Source organism: Protomyctophum bolini (assembly GCF_963924005.1).
Source record: "Protomyctophum bolini genome assembly, chromosome: 4".
NCBI classification, from domain to species: Eukaryota; Metazoa; Chordata; class Actinopteri; order Myctophiformes; family Myctophidae; genus Protomyctophum; species Protomyctophum bolini.
Window position 1 is genome coordinate 49795415 of NC_137865.1, and position 23578 is coordinate 49818992.

The window sequence follows — 23578 nt, forward strand, 5'->3', positions numbered from 1 at the left end:
TAACCCATGAATTCGTAATAGTAGGAAATAGGCCTACCATGTGTACATTGCACTAAATGTACAAATAACAAGATTAAATGTTTTCACAATGTTTGCCTCGATTTTCATACGTAAATGTTTGACAATTTGGTCTAGAGTATTAGAGAATGTTGTTTTGATCAACATTTCCCTTCTATCTCTCCTACCAACATCAATACAGCATGGAATTGTTGGACACAATATTATACAACGACAACAAAATATTCTTTAGTTTTGGGGTCTGAGGGGCTAAATGTCAGTAAATGGTGGTTCCGCGGCCTCAAATGCTGAATAAAAGATGGGCCTTGATGTGAAACGGGTTGAAAACCACTGGACTAGAGCTATAAGTGTGACGCCTATCTCTATATTGTTATTGATGAAGAGTTCAAATCACAGTGCAGTGCGACACCTCCTGGTCAGAGTCGGTATAGTTTTGGTGGTAGGTCAATGTCTGTATTTCCATATCCCATTTAAACACTGTGATCACATCAAGATATATATGCTCATTGATCTGTTATTCTGGGCAGGGGAGGGACACCATATTATGCTTTAGACTATTTCAAAATAATGCCCACGTTCAATCATGGAGGTTTTCTTTTTTTTTAACGGAGAAAGGCGAAATCATCCGAGCGCATGCATGGTATCTGGTATCCGTCTCCTAGCAACCACAGTGTGTTTGGACATTTTCCCCCACAGTCAGAGGTAAAGAGAGACTCACTCCGTTTTGGATCAAAGGATAAAGATCCACAGAGTTAAAAAATAATGTTCAACGTTGAACTGCTCTCCGACCGCGTTGCTGCGAAATGTCTGGACAGGCGTCAGGACGCAGAGACGCAACGGCGACAGAGGATTTTTAACGACACCGTTAGAACGATAGGGGTAAGTTTTAAACCGACTTGTCCATTCATTGATTCCTTGTTGTACATCGTGTTGTCACTGAGTCACACCGAGACATTTAATGTGTGTTGTTGCAGATTGACACGGACGCGCTTGACATCCAAGTGAGAGAAAAGAAGACCAAAGAGGAGGGAGAAAAACTGTCACTGCAAGAACATGGTGAGAAGTTCATGTTAATGTTATAGTAGCGTTTGGTTTGGATCAAGACTGTCATGATATAGGCCTACTTTATCGAGTCTGACTTTTACTTAATCAAAACGGATTACGGTATCTCCGCTCTTTCACCCCCCCCCCCTCTCACGCGCGTGCGCGCGCGCGCACACACACACACACACACACACATTTTTAGCATGATCTTATTTTGCATACTCTAGTCTATTCAAATACAGTGAATATATAGGCAGGTTGCTTGCTACTCACATGGTACCTTAAATTGGGTTTTAAATATCTGGATGTATTATAATTGACGCCACTTGGTGGCCAAATAAACTGATCACAAATCTCATAATGTTGAAACGGTTTTAGAAGCACGCACACGCGTGCGCACAAACTCATGATCTGCTATTTTCAATAGACTGTACACATTTTGAACTTGTGAAGTGTGACATTCTGCAATATGAATACTTTTTTAGAACTTTTAGTACTTTAAGTACATTTTGATGCAGATATTTTTGTACTTTTACTCAAGTAAACTTTCAATTCCATAGTTTTACTTGTAACGGAGTAGTTCTAAATGTCAGTATTGCAATTTAGAGTAAAACAATTGAGTAGCCTACTTTTTCCACCACTGCATCACAGCTGGGTCTGTCTCTATATCGTTGGTGTGTTTCTATCATCACAGCTGCAGACATGGTGATATCTGGGTCTGTCTCTATACCTATTGTCGCACTTCCAAACATCAATCTTTCATCTAATTTAGAGGCCCTCATCTATGGAACTCCTTAGATGCTTCACTTAAATCCTCATTATCCTTGCCAATATTAAAAAAACCATCTAAAGAGATATCTTATTTCTTCCTCTCTGTAGATTATACATGTTTTACTTTGATTGCGTTATATTTTCTTTTGTGTGTTTGTTATTGTATTGTTTATTTCTGTTTTTTGTGCAGTCTGTGTTTTTATTTCTTTACTGCACAGCTGCCCCCCTTTGACAACTTGTAGACTTATGTACTGTTCTTTTTGATCTTTTAATCTTTTAAACCAATGACCTTTTAACCAATGAAGGATTTCAAATAAGCCAGCTGGCTTCTTCCCTTCCTTGCATTGTATTTTTGTTATTTGATATGTTATTGTCTATATTTTGTACTACATGCTAAATAAATAAACCTAAACCTACTGGTGTGTTCTGTTCTCATCATCACAGCCTCAGACATGGTGCGCAGCGACAGAGCGGCGCTCCTCCTGGACGGCCGGCGGGTCAAGGCGCAGCGCGCGGCGGACGAGGCCGAGGTCGGGTACCGCCGGGACTTCCAGCAGCCTCGGAGCCGCCGGGAGTACGGCGACATGAACGACCCCGAGCTCTGGAAGACGGAGGACCACGGCGGCAGGATGACGCTGCCCGGCCTGGTGGGCGAGGACCCCGGCAGCGAGGCCCGGAGGTCGGGACAGAAGGAGCAGCTCCGAGCGTGGCTCCACCAGCAGCAGGGCGAGCGGCTGGCGGCGCGGCACCGGCAGAGGCTGGAGGGTAGGTTGGACTGTTGTCCTGTTCTCCTTCAAATGTCTAGTCCCTCACGTGCACGGCTGCACGCACATCCCCTCTATCTTCTAGTATAATTGTCTTCTAATTATCCATATTGTATGATGGATAAGGGGTCAGGGCAACGAGGCCTTTTCGTGGAGCGGTCAGAATACAATTTGGACTTAAACTGTTATTCGTCTATAGTACTCGATTATTGTCAAGGAATTCTAGATCAATCAGGATGTTGAGGTAAACTGCGACATTTGAGGTTTATTATAAGGCCTTTCTTCCCATTTGGATAGTACAGTTGAGATGCACAAGAACATGGACAGAGAGACAGGGAGTGACAGGCCGTCAGCCTCCACACTTGGCATTAGAGCCTACAGTATGTGGTACGCCGGGCCTTTTGCGTGTATAGGTCCCCAGGGGCCGTTTTCTCATAATCTGCCAATGATATATATATATAAATAGTCCAAGCTATTGCACTGGGTCACAGCTATGCTCTGTGATTGGCTGAGAGGCCTCCATACACACCGTGTGCTTCCTGCTTCCTGTCTGTCAGACCAGCAGTATGATTGGAGCAGAGTGGACCTGGACAACAGAGCTCTGGAGCTGCAGAGACTCCAAGAGGAGAAGAAGAAAGCAGCCGTTCTGGCTACCAAAGACTACAACCGGGCCCAGGTAGGACCCATGTCCACACACACACACACGCACGCACATCAAACTACACAATACATCAAACTACACAATACCAAAGACTACAGCCTGGGCCATGTAACTCTCACCCACATCGCCACCCCCTTGTGTTGACATTCCATCTCAAATTCAACTAGAAAAAGTGCCCCTCGGGGCACAGGTCTACACCAGAGCAGGTCAGGTTGTGGCCTCCTGGTGGAGCTATAATAGGCCAATGTGAAAAGGGGTGCCATTTGTTCTTAAGCCTTTGATGGCAATTAGATTATTTGAGGCATTTTGTTCCAAAAATGTGTTTTGCAAAAATCCACCTGTTGGTGGCGCTATAACAGGCCAATGTGAAAAGGGTGGGATATATTCCTCAGCCTAGTAGGAAAGTCTGTTCATGATTTGAGGCTTTTTGTTTCAAAAGGGCCAATTCTGCAAACTTTGAAAGCCAATGTTAGCCAATTAGGATGGAATTTGAAATATCGGACGGATCCATCTTGACACCCCAGCGTCCTTCCTTCCTTCCCCAGGTGGCAGAGTCTCAGGAGAGACGACGCAGGGAGAGGGAGTGGAACGACGCCATCGGCCGCGCCGACGCCCTGAACACGCTGCAGGGCGAGCTGATCGGAGACGACATCCCCCAGCCCACCCTGGGGGTGCTGGGAGCCCCCCGCCTGCAGCCCAGCCAGCCCAAGAAGGCCTCTCCTCAGAGCCTGATGGACACGCTTCAGTTCCAGAAGTATCAAACTGAAGAGAGGAAGGTAAACAAAATACACCAATTGGTTCTCAAAGTGGGGCCCGGTTGCCTAGACAAGACAAACATTAAACCTGTATACAGCTCAGTGGCCTTGTGGTATTGGTCGGGGGGGTAGGACCAAGGGATTTGGGATTTGTTTATAAACATTTTGGTATTTGTTTATAAACATTTGTGATTTGTTTATAAACATTTGTGATTTATTTATAAACATTTTGGGATTTGTTTATAAACATTTGGGATTTGTTTACAAACATTTGGGATTTGTTTATAAACATTTGGGATTTGTAAGTCTCATGGGGGGGGGGTAGGACCACTACCAGTTTACCTGTAGTAAGTCTCATGGTCGGGGGGGTAGGACCAAGGGATTTGGGATTTGTTTATAAACATTTTGGTATTTGTTTATAAACATTTGTGATTTGTTTATAAACATTTGTGATTTGTTTATAAACATTTGTGATTTGTTTATAAACATTTGTGATTTGTTTATAAACATTTTGGGCTCTGTATAATATGTTGCTTAGGGCCTCAAAAGGCCTAGAACCGGCACTGGTTAGAGTGTCCGCCCTGAGACTGGGAGTTCGGGGTTCGTGTCATACCAAAGACTCTAAAAATGGAAGCCAGTGCTCCCTGCTTGACACTCGGCATCAAGGGTTGGATTACTAGCGTCATGTCCAGGGGGTGTACTTGTACATCAAGCTGCCTCACGCTACAGAAACAGGAGATAGGCTCCTGCCCCCTATGGGCCTCATGGCTACAGAAACAGGATATAGGCTCCTGCCCCTATTGGCCTCATGGCTACAGAAACAGGAGATAGGCTCCTGCCCCTATGGGCCTCATGGCTACAGAAACAGGAGATAGGCTCCTGCCCCTATTGGCCTCATGGCTACAGAAACAGGAGATAGGCTCCTGCCCCCTATGAGCCTCATGGCTACAGAAACAGGAGATAGGCTCCTGCCCCTATGGGCCTCATGGCTACAGAAACAGGAGATAGGCTCCTGCCCCTATGGGCCTCATGGCTACAGAAACAGGAGATAGGCTCCTGCCCCTATGGGCCTCATGGCTCGGCAAGGCTACTTACTTATCGCCCCTCAAAAAATATACATGTTTGAGAAGAATCACTAAATACACAACACTTAACATGCTCAGCCGGAAAGAAGAACACGGTAAGAATCCAGATGTTGATGTATAGTAATACCAACGTGTGCTTCCGTGTGTGTGTGTGTGTGTGTGTGTGTGTGTGTGTGTGTGTGTCCGTGTGCGCGCGCACAGAGGATGGAGATGGATCAGCGGGCGCTGGAGGAGCAGCACGAGGGTCTCCGTGTGTCGTCGGCCCGTTCAGCTCTACTGCTGGAGAGACAGCAGGCCAGACTGGACAAGCAGCGCAGACAGGAGCTGGACCACAGCAACGCTAGGCTGGCCCGGACACAGAGACTACAGTAAGAGTACAGTAACTAGACTACAGTAAGACCACAGCAACGCTAGGCTGGCCCGGACACAGAGACTACAGTAAGAGTACAGTAACTAGACTACAGTAAGACCACAGCAACGCTAGGCTGGCCCGGACACAGAGACTACAGTAAGAGCTACTGAAAAAAAGCAATTGAGGTTCTCCCTCATTTTCAATGCCGACGAGATTACATACAGTATATAAAACAATTTAAGACATGCAGGTATAAAACACAAAACAAATCTTCCTGTAAGGCATAGACATATTATACAGACAATGAGACAAAACACAAGTTAAAAACAGTTACATATTGAGGTAGGGAGATTCAAAAGCAGGTTATAATATTAAATTGACCATAGGATATTGGGGTATTCATTTTCAATGTTTGCTGTAAAGTGTTCCATGTGGTTCGGGCATCAACGCGAAAATCTGACTTTCCTAGTTCATATTGTACGGATGGGACCTCTAGTTTAAGCCATTCACTTGAACGGGTCTGGCGAGTATTTATTTTCCATTTCAATTGCAGTGACAATATCTTACCATGTGATAGATAGTGATAGAGCTCAGACATTTAAAATGATAGGTCAGTTTAGACAACAATGTATTACAGTACATACGCTTTGTGCTTCAAGCCCTCGAGATACACCTTCTCACGATCTCTCTCCAGGAATAAGGCCCTCAATGAGATGAACATCAACATGTTCTCCCTCTCTCTCTCTCTCTCCAGGAATAAGGCCCTCAATGAGATGAACATCAACATGTTCTCTCTCTCTCTCTCTCTCTCTCTCCCCAGGAATAAGGCCCTCAATGAGATGAACATCAACATGTTCTCTCTCTCTCTCTCTCTCTCTCTCCAGGAATAAGGCCCTCAATGAGATGAACATCAACATGTTCTCTCTCTCTCTCTCTCTCTCTCTCTCTCTCTCCAGGAATAAGGCCCTCAATGAGATGAACATCAACATGTTTGAAGAAAGTTTCTTCTCAAAGTTCAACACTAGCAGTCGATGATGGAACGCTTGTGTAACACCCGGGATTCTAACTCATCTTAACCACTAGACCAAAGGGATGTCCCTCTGGACCGGGGGGAGATATTAGACTTTTGAGACCATCGGGCAGAGGCTCTGAGCCAAAACACAATACATAATTTAACCATAGCTGTAAAATCATTGTATATTTTATTCGTATACAAACGTTGGTTGGTGTACTGTGCAACATGGTGTACAACCATTTCGTGAAATAAAACAAAAAAACAAATGAATAGAATTCACATGCATTCCAGTTTGACGTCCCTAAGCTTCAAGAATCTTGAATGTAAAACTGTGTTGCTTACATTACATCACAGAATACTATAAAGTTAATCTGCTGTATTTATTTTTGTACCTGACCCAGAAAACAAACTTCAAAACCATCCTAGGGTAGTAGGTTTCATTACCCTTCCATTATATTGGATTGTCAGTTTCACAGAATTTATAAAATGTACCTCAATGGTTCACAAAAACAGTAGGACTAGTAGCAAAATAAACAGCTGTGAAATTTCAGAGCCTCAATAAAAATACATTCGACTCCCGATCCCGACGGCCTTTACTGCGTGTCACCCCCACATCTCTCTCCTTTACTGCGTGTCACCCCCACGTCTCTCTCCTTTACTGCGTGTCACCCCCACATCTCTCTCCTTTACTGCGTGTCACCCCCACATCTCTCTCCTGTCAGTGTGTCACCCCCACATCTCTCTCCTTTACTGCGTGTCACCCCCACATCTCTCTCCTTTACTGCGTGTCACCCCCACATCTCTCTCCTTTACTGCGTGTCACCCCCACATCTCTCTCCTTTACTGCGTGTCACCCCCACATCTCTCTCCTTTACTGCGTGTCACCCCCACATCTCTCTCCTTTACTGCGTGTCACCCCCACATCTCTCTCCTTTACTGCGTGTCACCCCCACATCTCTCTCCTTTACTGCGTGTCACCCCCACATCTCTCTCCTTTACTGCGTGTCACCCCCACATCTCTCTCCTTTACTGCGTGTCACCCCCACATCTCTCTCCTTTACTGCGTGTCACCCCCACATCTCTCTCCTTTACTGCGTGTCACCCCCACATCTCTCTCCTTTACTGCGTGTCACCCCCACATCTCTCTCCTTTACTGCGTGTCACCCCCACATCTCTCTCCTTTACTGCGTGTCACCCCCACATCTCTCTCCTTTACTGCGTGTCACCCCCACATCTCTCTCCTTTACTGCGTGTCACCCCCACATCTCTCTCCTTTACTGCGTGTCACCCCCACATCTCTCTCCTTTACTGCGTGTCACCCCCACATCTCTCTCCTTTACTGCGTGTCACCCCCACATCTCTCTCCTTTACTGCGTGTCACCCCCACATCTCTCTCCTTTACTGCGTCACCCCCACATCTCTCTCCTTTACTGCGTGTCACCCCCACATCTCTCTCCTTTACTGCGTGTCACCCCCACATCTCTCTCCTTTACTGCGTCACCCCCACATCTCTCTCCTTTACTGCGTCACCCCCACATCTCTCTCCTTTACTGCGTGTCACCCCCACATCTCTCTCCTGTCAGTCCTTTACTGCGTGTCACCCCCACGTCTCTCTCCTTTACTGCGTGTCACCCCCACATCTCTCTCCTTTACTGCGTGTCACCCCCACATCTCTCTCCTTTACTGCGTGTCACCCCCACATCTCTCTCCTGTCAGTCTACTTTCATCTATCAATACAAAAACTAAACAAAAAAACTATTCTTAAGACACGTTTTAAACTCAATAAGCCATCCATAATCATCATCATGTCATTCACACAAATATGCTACAATTCATTCAGTGTATGATTTGTCTGCACTCTTAATGCCGTTTAGCACAATTATTCATACCAAAAGGCTCAATTAAAGTGCAACATTTAAACAAAGGTAATCTACATTCATCAAATCCCGATAATTCCAAGTGTACCTAGTACTACTACGCCGCCTTACAACTCCACTAGGGATAAATAAGACACATTGATCTGTCTTCACAGTGTGCTACGTGTGTGTGCTTTGCTTGTCACAGGCTTGCTTTGGCTATCAGGCACCCCCCCCCCCCCCCCCCCCCTTCATATTGTAGAAACATTTATTTTAATCATTTACTGCGTTACAAAAAGTCCTTTCTTTCTCATTAACAGAAAGAAGAATAGAGTTTGGCAGGAGGACAATAATTAAACCAACCCCAATACTTACTCTAAAGCAGAGGTTCTCCACAGTGGGGACGACCAGGGGTCCTTGAGGGGGCTCCAGGTTCCCCCGGGGACCCCCAGGGGTCCTTGAGGGGCCCCCAGGGGCTCCCTAGCTAAATGATTGATACGCTAGGAACCAAGTGGAACCTTATGCGTCTGTAACTCCCAAGAATTAAACGGACACAAACATTTGTGTCAACATGGAGGTTCCGAGGCTTAATGAATATCAAACCAGGGGGTTCTTGAAAATAAAATAAAAGTATGACATTTGCATCTCTACTAAAAGGAGTTCTCAGAGACAAACTTGTCCCATCTTCTTTGCCATAACGTCAAGGCGTTCTGCTGCTGTTCCTGGGATAAGGAACTGTATCTGAATGAAACACAAAAAGGGACATGTGTTAAGCATGCATGTACGTACACAATAATATTACTATATATAGCTTGGCAATTATGAATGCCATTTATTACCATATCTATCAGATAATAGATGAAGGAGCGATGCGTGAGTCCGTGCTTATGGACAAAAACTGCAACTCTTTGGAATATTTATATGTAGTTTGGCCACCAGTGTCTTGCACCGAAAATAGACAATCTACAAACTCGCAATGTGTTAAATAATAAATCTGCTATTTTCGGTCCACAACACAGGCATAAAACTAAGTATACATCAGACAATCTTTTCTTAGTTTAAAAAAAACTAAATCCTTTTTAGCAACCATAAAACAGCCATCTCTGTTATGAGGACCAGGAAAATGGTCACAATGTCCATTTCTGATACGATACTAGTTGGGACATTTTACCCTCAAGTATAGTGTAGAAGCCATCCTCACTGTTTATGCATGTCTACTTATTATTATTATTATTATTATTAATCACAATTGTTGTAGCTATTTGGCATTATTGGGCTTTAGTTTGATGGGTTATAATTGAATTATTGTTTGGACAACAGGGGCGCCGCCTCCCCAGGCCTAATTGCTTGACAGAGGGTATAAGTAGGCCTGGGTGGTGATTGGGGAGCGGCATGCACCTGGTGGACAAATGGTTTTTACCTGACAGACAGAACAGAGATCATGCCATAACAAGGAAGAGAAGATGTGCCTGTTTGTAATGTATCATTCACTGCACTTTGGAAAGTAAATGCAAACCAAAAAGACATTGAACCTGTTGGACAATCTGTTTCTTATGTCTGCGTACATCCTTAATCCCTGAGTGCATCAGTGGGTTTGTTGACTATGGTAGAAATGTTTGGAACCAACAAAATGGCCACAACATATAGTAACGCACACTATAACCACCGTGTCTCTCCTCTCTCTAATCCTTATGCTTTATAATAATAATAATAATAATCCTTATGCTTTAATAATTAATTTAATAATCCTTATGCTTTCTTGCTGTCAAGGAAAAGGAGTCCGTGTTGCAGAACTGGTGATTTAATAAACAAAATAATAATTCAAAAAGAACAAACGTGATCATAACCAGGGTTCTAATTCTGTATCCAACCTCCGTAGTGAACAACAAAAGTAATATCTCTCTTCCTCTCAATAATGCGACCGCTTCCCTGCACACCAGAACAGAAAGTAAACACAAGATATCCCATAATACTCCTCGTCCCAGACTCAGCCCGCCAACACAGTTAAAGGAACAATCCCCCTGTATATACCTTAGGGTTACAACGCGTGCACGCGCACACACAGCCTCACCTGATGGAGTTCATGGCCAGTTCCTTGAGGGTGCCGATGTGAGACCTCATGCCTCCGAAGCCCACGAACGCTTCATAGAAGTCGTCGGAGAGGCCGGAGGATCCCAACTGGGCCGGGTCGTCAGAGCTGATGACCAGCGGATGACCCTCTGCCATCAACACAGCCGCGGGATGGTTCCTCAGATCGGCAACCAGCTTCAACACCTGGGAAATGAGCACAACAAAAGGACATGTTTGAGTTGTTACGGCAGCGAAAACACTACAGACACTAGAAAGAGTTCCCCTCTGTGGAAACGGGTCTCCACCAGGATAACAGCGTTTGTGAAGTTAGCTGTACGCAGACGGACAGACGGACGGACAGACACACACGGACGGACGGAGTGCAAAACATACTCTCCCCCTGCCTTTGAGTGGTGGAGACAATAAACCAGTGTGTCATACCTAAAGTCTAAAGTCATACCATGGCATTTCAACATTTTTGGTTCATTATATTTCTCTATTAGAGAAAATGTATGAACAGAAATGCATACAGTTTGACCATTAGTATATGTTTTGTCTCACTGTGATGCTGTTGCTTTTCTGTTGTTTTTCTGTAAATGTGTTTCAGTTGTTTTCACTGTTTGTACTTTGTTTTCTCGCTGTTATTCTGTGCGGTAGCTTTAGTGTTTTTATTCTTCTCCTGTACAGCACTTTGTAAACTCTGACTTTTGAAATGTGCTATACAAATAAAGTGGATTGGATTATCTACTGGATATAGATAATATCCAATAGATAAGTCTGTGAAGTTAATTCACTTCAGATGCATGTATGAATTTAGAGTAACATGGCCCCCAGTACAATTCAGACAACGGTGGCACGTTTCTGACAGATAAAAGTTACCCATATAGTGATGACACGATGCTGAACCTAAAGCATGCTTTTTAATTTTTAACGAATGGCTGAAAGCGAAAACACCCCGACCTGGTTGGAGATGGGGCACACCTCCACAGCCACGCCTCTCTTCTCACCTGGTTGGAGATGGGGCACACCTCCACAGCCACGCCTCTCTTCCTGGACATCTGCCTGGCGAGCGGGTGGCGAGTCAGAGCGAAGCCGTGTCCGATGCGAGAGGTGTTGAACAGCAGAGCGTCCAGAAGGTTCTGGTCCACCTCGGTGCCCTCCTGATCTGGACGGGGGGGAAGGAAGGAAGAGGAACTGGAATGAACGTCGTCTGATGCAGTGGTTCACAACACTTGCCCGGGACCCAAACTGGTTAACCCATTTTGGGCGGGAGCCCCTTTTGGTGTTAGCAATACGCTATAGCTATTGAAAAATAGCAGATCTACAAGCTCATAGCGCGCCACCGAGTGGTGCGCTACGAGCTTGTAGGTCTGCTATTTTTGAAAAATCGAAGAACGACTGAACATAGAAACATAGCTTTTTCAGAAAACTGTCAGGATGTAGAAGACATTTTTTAGAATCTGATCTCAGGTCAGAATGGGTTAAAAATGGGTCCCGACCGCGTGATCTTGTATGTCTGCTATTTTTGAATATTATGCAACGCCAGTAAAAATCTGAAACGACACAGCGGGTGCTTTCCCGGTTATAATGGGTTTTTAAATGACTTCACTCACTCGTCTCTCCAGCATGGAAGAAGTAGGGAAGAGTGAGTCCTCTTTCTCCTGGAAGAGACAACGCCTCCCTGAAGTACCAGAGGGGTCTACCACTGTCCTCACGGCCCACCTGCGCACACACACACACACACACACACACACACAGAGTGAGGCTGTGAAATGTTACAGCCCGACAGGTGAACACTACTGCTGCATTTCCACTATTTTGTGGCTTTGTTTTTCTTATCCTGCTACTTCTGCATATGTTCTAGTATTAATACCACAGTCTGCTCTACTGGTAGCTAACGTCTCTCACCAGGTCTACTATTAACACCACAGTCTGCTACTGGTAGCTAACGTCTCTCACCAGGTCTACTATTAACACCACAGTCTGCTACTGGTAGCTAACGTCTCTCACCAGGTCTACTATTAACACCACAGTCTGCTACTGGTAGCTAACGTCTCTCACCAGGTCTACTATTAACACCACAGTCTGCTACTGGTAGCTAACGTCTCTCACCAGGTCTACTATTAACACCACAGTCTGCTACTGGTAGCTAACGTCTCTCACCAGGTCTACTATTAATACCACAGTCTGCTACCGGTAGCTAACGTCTCTCACCAGGTCTACTATTAACACCACAGTCTGCTACTGGTAGCTGACGTCTCTCACCAGGTCTACTATTAACACCACAGTCTGCTACTGGTAGCTAACGTCTCTCACCAGGTTTACTATTAACACCACAGTCTGCTACTGGTAGCTAACGTCTCTCACCAGGTCTAATATTAACACCACAGTCTGCTACTGGTAGCTGACGTCTCTCACCAGGTCTACTATTAACACCACAGTCTGCTACTGGTAGCTAACGTCTCTCACCAGGTCTACTATTAATACCACAGTCTGCTACTGGTAGCTAACGTCTCTCACCAGGTCTACTATTAACACCACAGTCTGCTACTGGTAGCTGACGTCTCTCACCAGGTCGAATCCAGCCATGGTTTCTGGGAAGTCCCTCTGCAGCCGCAGAGCCTCCTCTACCGCCGTGGTCACCATGGAGGCATTCATCCCCCTGAGAAGAACGCACACATACCCACAGATTAACCACTTAGATGTCGTCTAGGAGTCCAATGTTCCCTAAAACGGCGGCTCTGGACTTTTGTTGGCAAATCGTCCCGAGCCGGTTCGGGAAGGCCATGAGGGTCCAAGTGGCTAAAACGCCTTTTGGTGTTTTTATGTTTTATGTTTTTATGTTTTATGTCAGCTCTCCATGCTGGAGAGCTGACATAGTATGATTAGATTCAGAAAACATTTAGTAGAGCGAAACGTTTTGTCATATCAGGCCCAAGTCCCAAATCTGCGATGTGTGAAACTTGAAGCGTTTGGACATGGTGGTGACAGCAGGTCACCTGTGGACAGTGAAGCGTTTTTGGACATGGTGGTAACGGCAGGTCACCTGTGGACGGTGAAGCGTTTTGGACATGGTGGTAACAGCAGGTCAAACCTGTGGACAGTGAAGCGTGTGGACATGGTGGTAAAAGCAGGTCACCTGTGGACGGTGAAGCGTTTGGACATGGTGGTAAAAGCAGGTCAAACCTGTGGGCAGTGAAGCGTGTGGACATGGTGGTAAAAGCAGGTCAAACCTGTGGACAGTGAAGCGTGTGGACATGGTGGTAAAAGCAGGTCACCTGTGGACGGTGAAGATGACCCTCGCCCCGTAGAAGTCTGGATGTTGTGCTGTGAAGAGTCTGGTGACGTCCTGGTAGGTCTTCATACCCCACGCCCTGTCGTGGGTGCTTCCATCCAGTTCATATGTCTGTGGAAACACAATTATTTTTCATGTCATATGAAAGCAGGGAATCATAGCAAAATAATTATGTATTGGTTAATTCGATTGAGTGAATAGTTTTTTAAATTACAGCTAATAGAACTGAAGTCAAACAATGTGACAATTTAAGTGTGTGTGTGTGTGTGTGTGTGTGTGTGTGTGTGTGTGTGCGCGTGCGTGTGTGCTGCTCACTTTATGTTTGCGTGTATGTCATTCTGTGACGTTTGGGCAAAACTGTGTCTTACCAATCAAACAATATTGTACCTGCCTGACATTTTTAAAGTAGCCTGTTAACATTATAATGTGAATTCACGCGACCGGGATGGTTTCATCACAATTACACCAGGCCTTTTTAAAGGCCTAAGATTAAGGACATCTCTTCATTTACCTCTGGGAGTAAAGCCCTTAACTCCAGATACATGACGTTGTCCTCGTAGAACCTCATGAGGCCTTGGTGGTAATAGTCCCTGAAGACCGGAGCGTGTGTGACCAGACCCCAGGCCACCAGGAAGGTCTGCTCGAACCGCTTCCACACCACGTCCTGGCTGGGATACACCGCGGCTGGCTCCTTCTCCGTGAACAGAGTCAGGTTGGCTATGATGCTAGTAGGCACACGGAGGAAAGACAGTCAGGTTGGCTATGATGCTAGTAGGCACACGGAGGAAAGACAGTCAAAGTCAACATCGTACGATTTGTCATACACGTTACCGCAGTGAAATGTGTTCTCCGCATTTGACCCATCTCTTGGAGCGGTGAGCTGCAGCCGTGCCGCGCTCGGGAATCATTTGATTAGTTGATTTGACCCCCCCGATCCAACCCTTTGATGCTGACTGAGTGTCAAGCAGGGAGGCATTGGGTCCCATTTTTACAGTCTTTGGTATGACCCGGGCCGGGGATCGAACCCCGACCTCCCAGTTTCAGTCAGAGGACAGAGAGTCAGGTTGGCACTAGCCTCGGAAACCCAGACGTTTTTTTTATTTCCAGGGAGAAAAGAAAGTCTGGGTCCGAGTCCACTTCAATACGGCATAAAGTAGCGCAAACGTCGATCACTCTCTGCTGATTTGTAATCATCTGGACGTTTGTTAAATTGACGCACACACGTACAGTACAGACACACACTCCTCTCTCTCTCTCTCTCTCTCTCTAATTAATTAGTCTCATGTCACACATTGGAACACCCTGCCCCTCATGTTAAGACATGCTGAGTCAGTAGACTCCTTTAAGAGACAGCTAAAGAGACATTTATTTCGCATTTATTTTTCCCATGTAGTTCTTACCTGACTTATTTTTATATTCCTATGTTTTTTGTGATTCTGCCTCTAGTTTACTATTTTACATGCATATGTTTTTTTTAGTTTTTTGCCTTGTTTATTGGTTTCGTTAAATTCGTTATTGTCTTTTTTTTTTACTTTTTTGTGCTATGTTTTCCTGTTTGGTTTTAACTTGTTGATTGCTTGTTCTGTTCAGCACCTTGTGTGACTTTGTCTTGAAAGGTGCTTTACAAATAAAATGTACTTCCTTACTTACACAGCTGCATTCTAGAAATCAAGGCGTTACCTGTCGTCCAGGTCTGTGGCGTTCCCCATCTTGGCCCTGAGCCTCTCCAGCAGGCTCCACGGGGAGCAGAGGGGCAGCGCTTTGGGCTGGCCGGAGGAGAAGACGAAGCGGGGGGACCGGTCGTCAGCGGTACCGGTACCGGTACCGGCGGTGGTGGTGAAGCACATGTAACAGTGAGGTCTGTAGGTCACGTTCTTCACCAGCCACTCCACCTCCACCATGGAGAAGTCGTGGACATGCAGCGCTCCCCCTGAAAAACCCCCAAGTGAAAGAAAGGCCTTCCTTATTATGGACCACATGCAGACAGCGGCCATCTTACCATACTGTATAAGTTAACCCATTCTGACCTGAGATCAGATTCTAAAAATGTCTGTTTGAAAATGACAGTTTTCTGAAGAAGCTATGTTTCTATGTCAGTCGTTCTTCGATTTTTCAAAAATAGCAGACCTACAAGCTCGTAGCGCGCCACTCGGTGGCCTTACCCTTACCCTTTGGCATGTCCTGCAGTAGACTGTAGATGGGACTGTTCCTTACCCTTTGGCATGTCGTGCAGTAGACTGTAGATGGGACTGTTCCTTACCCTTTGGCATGTCCTGCAGTAGACCGTAGATGGGACTGTTCCTTACCCTTTGGCATGTCGTGCAGTAGACCGTAGATGGGACTGTTCCTTACCCTTAGGCATGTCGTGCAGTAGACTGTAGATGGGACTGTTCCTTACCCTTTGGCATGTCGTGCAGTAGACTGTAGATGGGACTGTTCCTTACCCTTTGGCATGTCCTGCAGTAGACCGTAGATGGGACTGTTCCTTACCCTTTGGCATGTCCTGCAGTAGACCGTAGATGGGACTGTTCCTTACCCTTTGGCATGTCGTGCAGTAGACTGTAGATGGGACTGTTCCTTACCCTTTGGCATGTCCTGCAGTAGACCGTAGATGGGACTGTTCCTTACCCTTTGGCATGTCCTGCAGTAGACCGTAGATGGGACTGTTCCTTACCCTTTGGCATGTCGTGCAGTAGACTGTAGATGGGACTGTTCCTTACCCTTTGGCATGTCGTGCAGTAGACTGTAGATGGGACTGTTCCTGATGAGATGTCTGGCCTTGAAGAAGTGCAGGGCGGGAGGGAAGTCCTCTCTGGACATCTCCTGTACCTTCAGCTTCTGGAGACGATCGCCCAGACGCTGCTCCTCCGGAGACAGGACCTGCTGTCCGCCAGTCTGCATGGACTGCTCCAGTCGCATGAGAGCTTCCCTGTGTCTGGGAGGTCAGGACAAGGTTATTAATGAGAGCTTCCCTGTGTCTGGGAGGTCAGGACAAGGTTATTAATGAGAGCTTCCCTGTGTCTGGGAGGTCAGGACAAGGTTATTAATGAGAGCTTCCCTGTGTCTGGGAGGTCAGGACAAGGTTATTAATGAGAGCTTCCCTGTGTCTGGGAGGTCAGGACAAGGTTATTAATGAGAGCTTCCCTGTGTCTGGGAGGTCAGGACAAGGTTATTAATGAGAGCTTCCCTGTGTCTGGGAGGTCAGGACAAGGTTATTAATGAGAGCTTCCCTGTGTCTGGGAGGTCAGGACAAGGTTATTAATGAGAGCTTCCCTGTGTCAGGGAGGTCAGGACAAGGTTATTAAAGGAGAACACCACACCAAAACACACTGGCCATGCATCTACCTTCATCCCTGTGCCATCATCCATAGTGCCCTTGATTTTTCTCATAGATGCCCCCTCCTCTACATCTCCCTCTGACTCCCCCCTCCCCTCCCACAGCTTGCATTTGCGCATGTTGTCCTCCTTCTAATGTGGGTATTTAGATAGCTCCAAACTTTATTTTTTTTTCACGTATCGTATTATTATAGTATACTGAGACTCACGCATGCGCAGTTTTCACTCTAGGCCAGCCATTACATGTAATCTCAGACGTAGTCGATTCCAGACGAGATTCTCGCGAGACGCGCGAGACTTCAAGCTCCTGTCAACTCAACTCTGTGCTCTGCTCTTCCACGCCGCCGCCTACCACTTGTGTTTACATTGTTTAATTACATTCGCACGCGTGTCAAGCATTCCTACTAGTTGTCTAGTTTCATTTATTTGAGCAACAACATGCCTCGTTGTATATATCCAGGCTGTTCAACCGCAAAGACTAGGTCAACTCTAAAGAGAAAAAGTTTTCATGCGATACCTACTTTGAGGAGACGTTGGCTTCTAGCACTACAGATGGATCTCAATAGCTCAGATGAGCAGACTCAAGGACGCATTATTTGCAGCGATCACTTCAAGGCAGATGATTTTCGTCCAAAACAACAAGAAGAAGAAACTACTGCCTCGCTACATAAAAAGAAGGGTCACGGTCTGACCCAGGACCTTGTAGCTGTGAGGCAACAGCACTACTGAATGTGCCACCGTGCCGATAAATACTATTGACTTCACACTGCACATTGAACACTTTGAATAAAAAATGTAAATGCCAAACTAGTGGGAATTACTACTGCTAAAATGGTGCTGCGTCAATTTATAACTACCTACTCCAGACTTATGTTACTTATTTACATACAAATTATATATATATATTTTTTTCATTCATTTTCCTGTATTGAATCTGTGTAACACTATATTGTTGTTACTTCCAATAAGAATTGAGCATATTGGTTGAAGCGTGTCATTCTGTGACTCATTTAAAAAATGCACCCCAAAATAGTATGTATGATTGACATTATTTTAAAGGTTTGTCAATAGTACAATGTTAAAATATTAATATATATAGTATCAATAGAAATACAATATAATGAATTATATTTGAAATAACACTGGCATTTAGATTAGATAAATAATGAGCCAACAGCATGAATTTCTATGGCAACTGTTATAGTCACATGGAAGGAAATTATAAATAATACAAATAGGTTTTTATAACAGTGACATTTATTAATTATAATGACAACATTATAAAAGCCAGTCGTTATATTGTAATTTACTTTCAATTTGAAAATGGATTGAAATGAACAAGGGAGAGAAACATTGTAGAAATTAGGCTATTCATCTCTAGGAAAAACCAACACTGATATATCCTGCTTCCTCTAAGAATCCACGATACAGCCCGGATGGTGAGGGGTAGATGCTTCTTATTTTGGAAACCAAACATGATGGCAAAACAATTCTGTTGCCTTTCCCAAGCGTTTCTCCACGGAGGACGAACTCCAACACAATCCTATAGGAGGCTAGTCTGCATTGCCTGTGTTCGAAGAGAAAAGTTTTAGAAAAGGATTACAATAGGATTACAATTTACAACAATGTGTATGCTTGGTAGATATAGGCCTCTATCTGAGGTATAATATTCAGGGGGAGGGGGTGAATAGCCTCCCTGCTTGCATGCATTTATTTATTTTCCAGAATGTCAACGTTCATAAATACAAGTCATGTAATGGTGAATGATTAGATTTAGATCCGTTATTCATTTATGTATAATCATTGTAGGTATTAGTAATTATAATAGTAGGCTACGTTGTTGTAGACTATACTTACTCAACGGATAGGTGCCCGTCTTCTCCTTCTGGTTTTGGTCGTTTGTCCCAGTTTATTTTCTTGGTCAGAAAAAATAATTCCAATACTCCTCTGTCGAGTAGATGGGGTAGAGGTAGATCTGCATTGTCTGTGATGCATGAGCGACGACGAGAAACACCTACTGTCTCTGTGTTTTCATCATCACTATACAGGCTTCGACCTCCACTCTTCCCATTCTCTGCTGCATTTACATTCCACTTCCAATGGCTTTAAATCGCAGTTTCCACATGAACACCAAAATAAATCCTCGGTTCTCTGCCGTACGCCTGGAAGGGGAACAGTAGAACCACCAGCTGCCTCGTTCATCCGTGCCTCCTCCATTAGACGCATATCTTCGTCGGTATACTCTGGCTCGTATAAGTAGGGCTCCTCGCCATATTCAAAATCTTCAGACATATACTCAACATCTTCTTCAACTTCGGCCATTATGAAACTAGTCTAGTTTGTTAATAATACAGAAAGATAAGGACTATAATGATGCGACGCGATCAGTCATCAGATTGCATGTAAACAAACAAGAGGGAGACTGGGAGAGATAGTGGATCACAGTTGAAAGGAGCGCTCCAGCTTGAAGTCTCGCGCGTCTCGCGAGAATCTCGTCTGGAATCGACTACGTCTGGGATTACATGTAACGGCTGGCCTAGAGTGAAAACTGCGCATGCGTGAGTCTCAGTATACTATAATAATACGATACGTGAAAAAAAAATAAAGTTTGGAGCTATCTAAATACCCACATTAGAAGGAGGACAACATGCGCAAATGCAAGCTGTGGGAGGGGAGGGGGGAGTCAGAGGGAGATGTAGAGGAGGGGGCATCTATGAGAAAAATCAAGGGCACTATGGATGATGGCACAGGGATGAAGGTAGATGCATGGCCAGTGTGTTTTGGTGTGGTGTTCTCCTTTAATGAGAGCTTCCCTGTGTCTGGGAGGTCAGGACAAGGTTATTAATGAGAGCTTCCCTGTGTCTGGGAGGTCAGGACAAGGTTATTAATTAGAGCTTCCCTGTGTCTGGGAGGTCAGGACAAGGTTATTAATGAGAGCTTCCCTGTGTCTGGGAGGTCAGGACAAGGTTATTAATGAGAGCTTCCCTGTGTCTGGGAGGTCAGGACAAGGTTATTAATGAGAGCTTCCCTGTGTCTGGGAGGTCAGGACAAGGTTATTAATGAGAGCTTCCCTGTGTCTGGGAGGTCAGGACAAGGTTATTAATGAGAGCTTCCCTGTGTCTGGGAGGTCAGGACAAGGTTATTAATGAGAGCTTCCCTGTGTCTGGGAGGTCAGGACAAGGTTATTAATGAGAGCTTCCCTGTGTCTGGGAGGTCAGGACAAGGTTATTAATGAGAGCTTCCCTGTGTCTGGGAGGTCAGGACAAGGTTATTAATGAGAGCTTCCCTGTGTCTGGGAGGTCAGGACAAGGTTATTAATGAGAGCTTCCCTGTGTCTGGGAGGTCAGGACAAGGTTATTAATGAGAGCTTCCCTGTGTCTGGGAGGTCAGGACAAGGTTATTAATGAGAGCTTCCCTGTGTCTGGGAGGTCAGGACAAGGTTATTAATGAGAGCTTCCCTGTGTCTGGGAGGTCAGGACAAGGTTATTAATGAGAGCTTCCCTGTGTCTGGGAGGTCAGGACAAGGTTATTAATGAGAGCTTCCCTGTGTCTGGGAGGTCAGGACAAGGTTATTAATGAGAGCTTCCCTGTGTCTGGGAGGTCAGGACAAGGTTATTAATGAGAGCTTCCCTGTGTCTGGGAGGTCAGGACAAGGTTATTAATGAGAGCTTCCCTGTGTCTGGGAGGTCAGGACAAGGTTATTAATGAGAGCTTCTCTGTGTCTGGGAGGTCAGGACAAGGTTATTAATGAGAGCTTCCCTGTGTCTGGGAGGTCAGGACAAGGTTATTAATGAGAGCTTCCCTGTGTCTGGGAGGTCAGGACAAGGTTATTAATGAGAGCTTCCTTGTGTCTGGGAGGTCAGGACAAGGTTATTAATGAGAGCTTCCCTGTGTCTGGGAGGTCAGGACAAGGTTATTAATGAGAGCTTCCCTGTGTCTGGGAGGTCAGGGCAAGGTTATTGCAGTTATAGCTAAAAGTACCGAAAATAACAAAAACTAGGATTGAAACAAACAAAAAAACACTTGGTTAACTGAAATGCAAATTAAAAGGAGGCTATACAAACAAAAGGATAACTAACTCAAACGATATTGTATGTTAACAAAACTCATATCGTGAAGAAGGCTTTATTTTTGTCTAAACGGTCATCTTAAAATTAAAGTAGTCTATACGAGTCATGTGACCTCTCTTCTTTTCTGTTCATCTTTACAAAAAAAACAAAAAAGAAACAATGTATTTTTTGGTCATTCATACAAAAGCCTATTTGTTTTAATTAATCAAACACAATATTACATACACCACTACAAAACTAAGCCTTTTTTACAAAACAAAACTAAATAGGAAAAGCCAGTTTAAAAACTAAACATAAATCGAAGTCAAAACTAAAAGGAATGAAATAAATTAAAAAGTGTAATAACCCACTTTGGGTCAGGAGGCATGGCGGTGCCCAGTGTGACACAGCACAGTAGAATGCACACCACGGCCACGGGGTGTCGCTGTAGCTGCAACATGACCACTGATATATCCATATGGTGAGTCTGAAGAGAAAAACAAACCATTTGAGGACATGTCAAAAACACAACAAGATCAGATCAGAACAAGCAAAAAACACCATTGATGAATGACTAGCCTACTGACCGCAGAGTTTCAATTTCACACCTACATGTGCACGTTACGTATAGAAACCGTTTCTAGCAAAACGCGAGTTCCCTACCCTGTTCCTCAGAAGTTGACGTTTCTCACACAAAATGAACCAAATGAATACATTTGGTGTCAACATGCATGTAGACGTTGATAATGAAGCATACAAACGTGTAGACGTTTAAAACAACTAACAATCGCATTATCGCGCAGGCAGCTATATAAACTCAACTGTTGTCATGGGTCTTCCATTATAGTTAGAAATATACATCGGGGAAAGATGGAACTCTCGCGTATTTTGTCACAATAACAAGTCAACAACGATCAAGTGGTTGTATAGCTATTTTGCCAGCTGGTCGAAGGGAAGAAAAACACATAACTTTACAATGTAACAACGCCATAATAATAACAATAATAATGCACAATAATCTAAACAGCTGATCGCACGCTGCACGTTCATTGTTTTGTCCGTGTTCTTCTCGTCTCGCTGTGTCTACTGTCTCTACTCTAACTAGACAAGTCTGGATTGTCCAAATAAAAAACATACCTTTCTTTCCTGTGAAATGGCAAATGGATGAAATGCACAACGGCATTGATTAAAGAGCAGCCGCCAGCCAGCCAGGCAGAGACAAAGCGAGCAAGCTGTCTGTCTGGTCTGTCTGCAGCCGACCAGTGGCGTGTGTTTTTCCTGTTTTGGTTCGGGCATTTGGGGGCAGGCTAACCTCGCGTCACTACCAGACTAATACCAAACGACTCGCCCCTTGATCGTCCCTTTGCCGTCCTACTCGCCCTTTACCCGTACAAAGTGTGAATGGAGTTTCTAGGAGAAAGTGATTGTTTGTTTTTGACAAAATATTGTTTGTTCAATTTGAATTCAGAAAACAGACATTTTCAGAGTTTCCTTTTTTTTTTTTGTGAAAACGAATGAGAAAAATCACAAAAATTGTAGTAGGCATGCACCACTTTGGTTCAATTTGAAACCATGCAGCAAACATAAATGTATGCCTATAGGCTATAGGCTATAGGATATATATCACTATAACATTTTAAAACAATTATAAACAATATCAAACGCTAAAGCTTTAACTGCGATTTATATATATTACTACACAGAAAATAGCAAGGAAAGTCATTTGTTGCCTCACTATAGGCCCTGCAAAGGACCTGCGAAGGTATATTGAGCAACATTAAAGAAATGATATAATAGCACGATGCAACATTGTCATTCTTGTTCAACATAACACAGTAGCCTACTGTAACTGTACGCACCGTTTTGTATACCCCACAGAAGGCCTGTAGTCCTGAAACTCCCTTTGAGTTTCTGGGAACTTTGCACCTTTTTTTGTCATCTTCTGACAAACACTCCCATATAGGCTACAGACTTTGTCCACCTCCTCTCTGGACAGGGGCATCGTTGTCTTTTAATTGGAGTATAAAGAACACTGCAAAGTTCTGGACTGCTTGGAAAGCCCTCAGTATTGTCAGGTCCAACACAGTCCTACATCAAACAAAATAGTGTTAATGAAGTTTAAACAAAAGAACAAAAAGTAAACCTATACATCATGAGTGGTGGAGGCTGATGCTGTTGTTTGCTGTCCGCTGGCTGTGTCTTGCTGGGTTGCTGAGAGAGAGAGAGAGAGAGAGAGAGAGAGAGAGACAAAACATTAATGAAAATATAATGTTAACATTATAATGCTATGGGGTCCACACAAGACACGTTTACACCAACACAAGTTTAGTGTGAGTTCTGTGGACCAACACTAGAGGGCAGCAGATCACATGCCTAGGCTTAGTAGGTACTGCTGAAGTCAGTATCATGGTATCAATACTGCAATATAGATGTATACTTATTACTTTGTTACAAGTAAAAATCCGGAATTCAAAATGTGCATAAAAGTACATAAATGCTGTATGTCT

General features: G+C 44.5%; 2 protein-coding genes across 4 annotated transcripts; one reads left to right on the top strand and one right to left on the bottom strand.

The window, feature by feature from the left end:
- Positions 1-780: 780 nt before the first annotated feature.
- ribc2 (RIB43A domain with coiled-coils 2) lies at positions 781-7015 on the top strand (the record flags this gene model as incomplete). Its single annotated transcript, XM_080762289.1, has 7 exons — positions 781-897; positions 993-1074; positions 2278-2598; positions 3155-3273; positions 3804-4034; positions 5300-5466; positions 6407-7015. 7 exons carry the CDS (start codon positions 781-783, stop codon positions 6483-6485), a joined length of 1116 nt encoding a protein of 371 aa, XP_080618415.1. The 3' UTR covers positions 6486-7015.
- Positions 7016-8587: 1572 nt separating this feature from the next.
- On the bottom strand, positions 8588-22343 carry ada2a (adenosine deaminase 2a). 3 transcript variants are annotated; one of them, XM_080761267.1, is made up of 11 exons: positions 22209-22343; positions 21443-21558; positions 16407-16621; positions 15367-15616; positions 14198-14411; positions 13670-13797; positions 12963-13053; positions 12005-12113; positions 11399-11556; positions 10393-10595; positions 8588-9062 (listed from the first exon to the last, which is right to left on the bottom strand). In XM_080761267.1, the coding sequence occupies exons 2-11, from the start codon at positions 21547-21549 to the stop codon at positions 8972-8974; spliced, it is 1566 nt and encodes a 521-aa protein (XP_080617393.1). In that variant the 5' UTR covers positions 21550-21558; positions 22209-22343; the 3' UTR covers positions 8588-8971. The 3 variants fall into 3 exon arrangements, with proteins under 3 accessions (XP_080617393.1, XP_080617394.1, XP_080617395.1); XM_080761268.1 differs by lacking the exons at positions 16407-16621; positions 21443-21558; positions 22209-22343 and adding an exon at positions 15901-15936 and having other exon boundaries at positions 8590-9062; XM_080761269.1 differs by lacking the exons at positions 16407-16621; positions 21443-21558; positions 22209-22343 and adding an exon at positions 15855-15879 and having other exon boundaries at positions 8590-9062.
- Positions 22344-23578: the final 1235 nt, after the last annotated feature.

Bases quoted from the DNA above. Each gene is read 5' to 3' on its own strand.
- ada2a (XM_080761267.1), bottom strand. From the start codon at position 21,549: ATGGATATATCAGTGGTCATGTTGCAGCTACAGCGACACCCCGTGGCC. The intron at 14,412-15,366 runs GTAACGCCTTGA...TGTGCCTACTAG, and splicing joins GCCACAGACCTGGACGACAG to CATCATAGCCAACCTGACTC. The intron at 12,114-12,962 runs GTGAGAGACGTC...GTGTGTGCGCAG, and splicing joins CCATGGCTGGATTCGACCTG to GTGGGCCGTGAGGACAGTGG.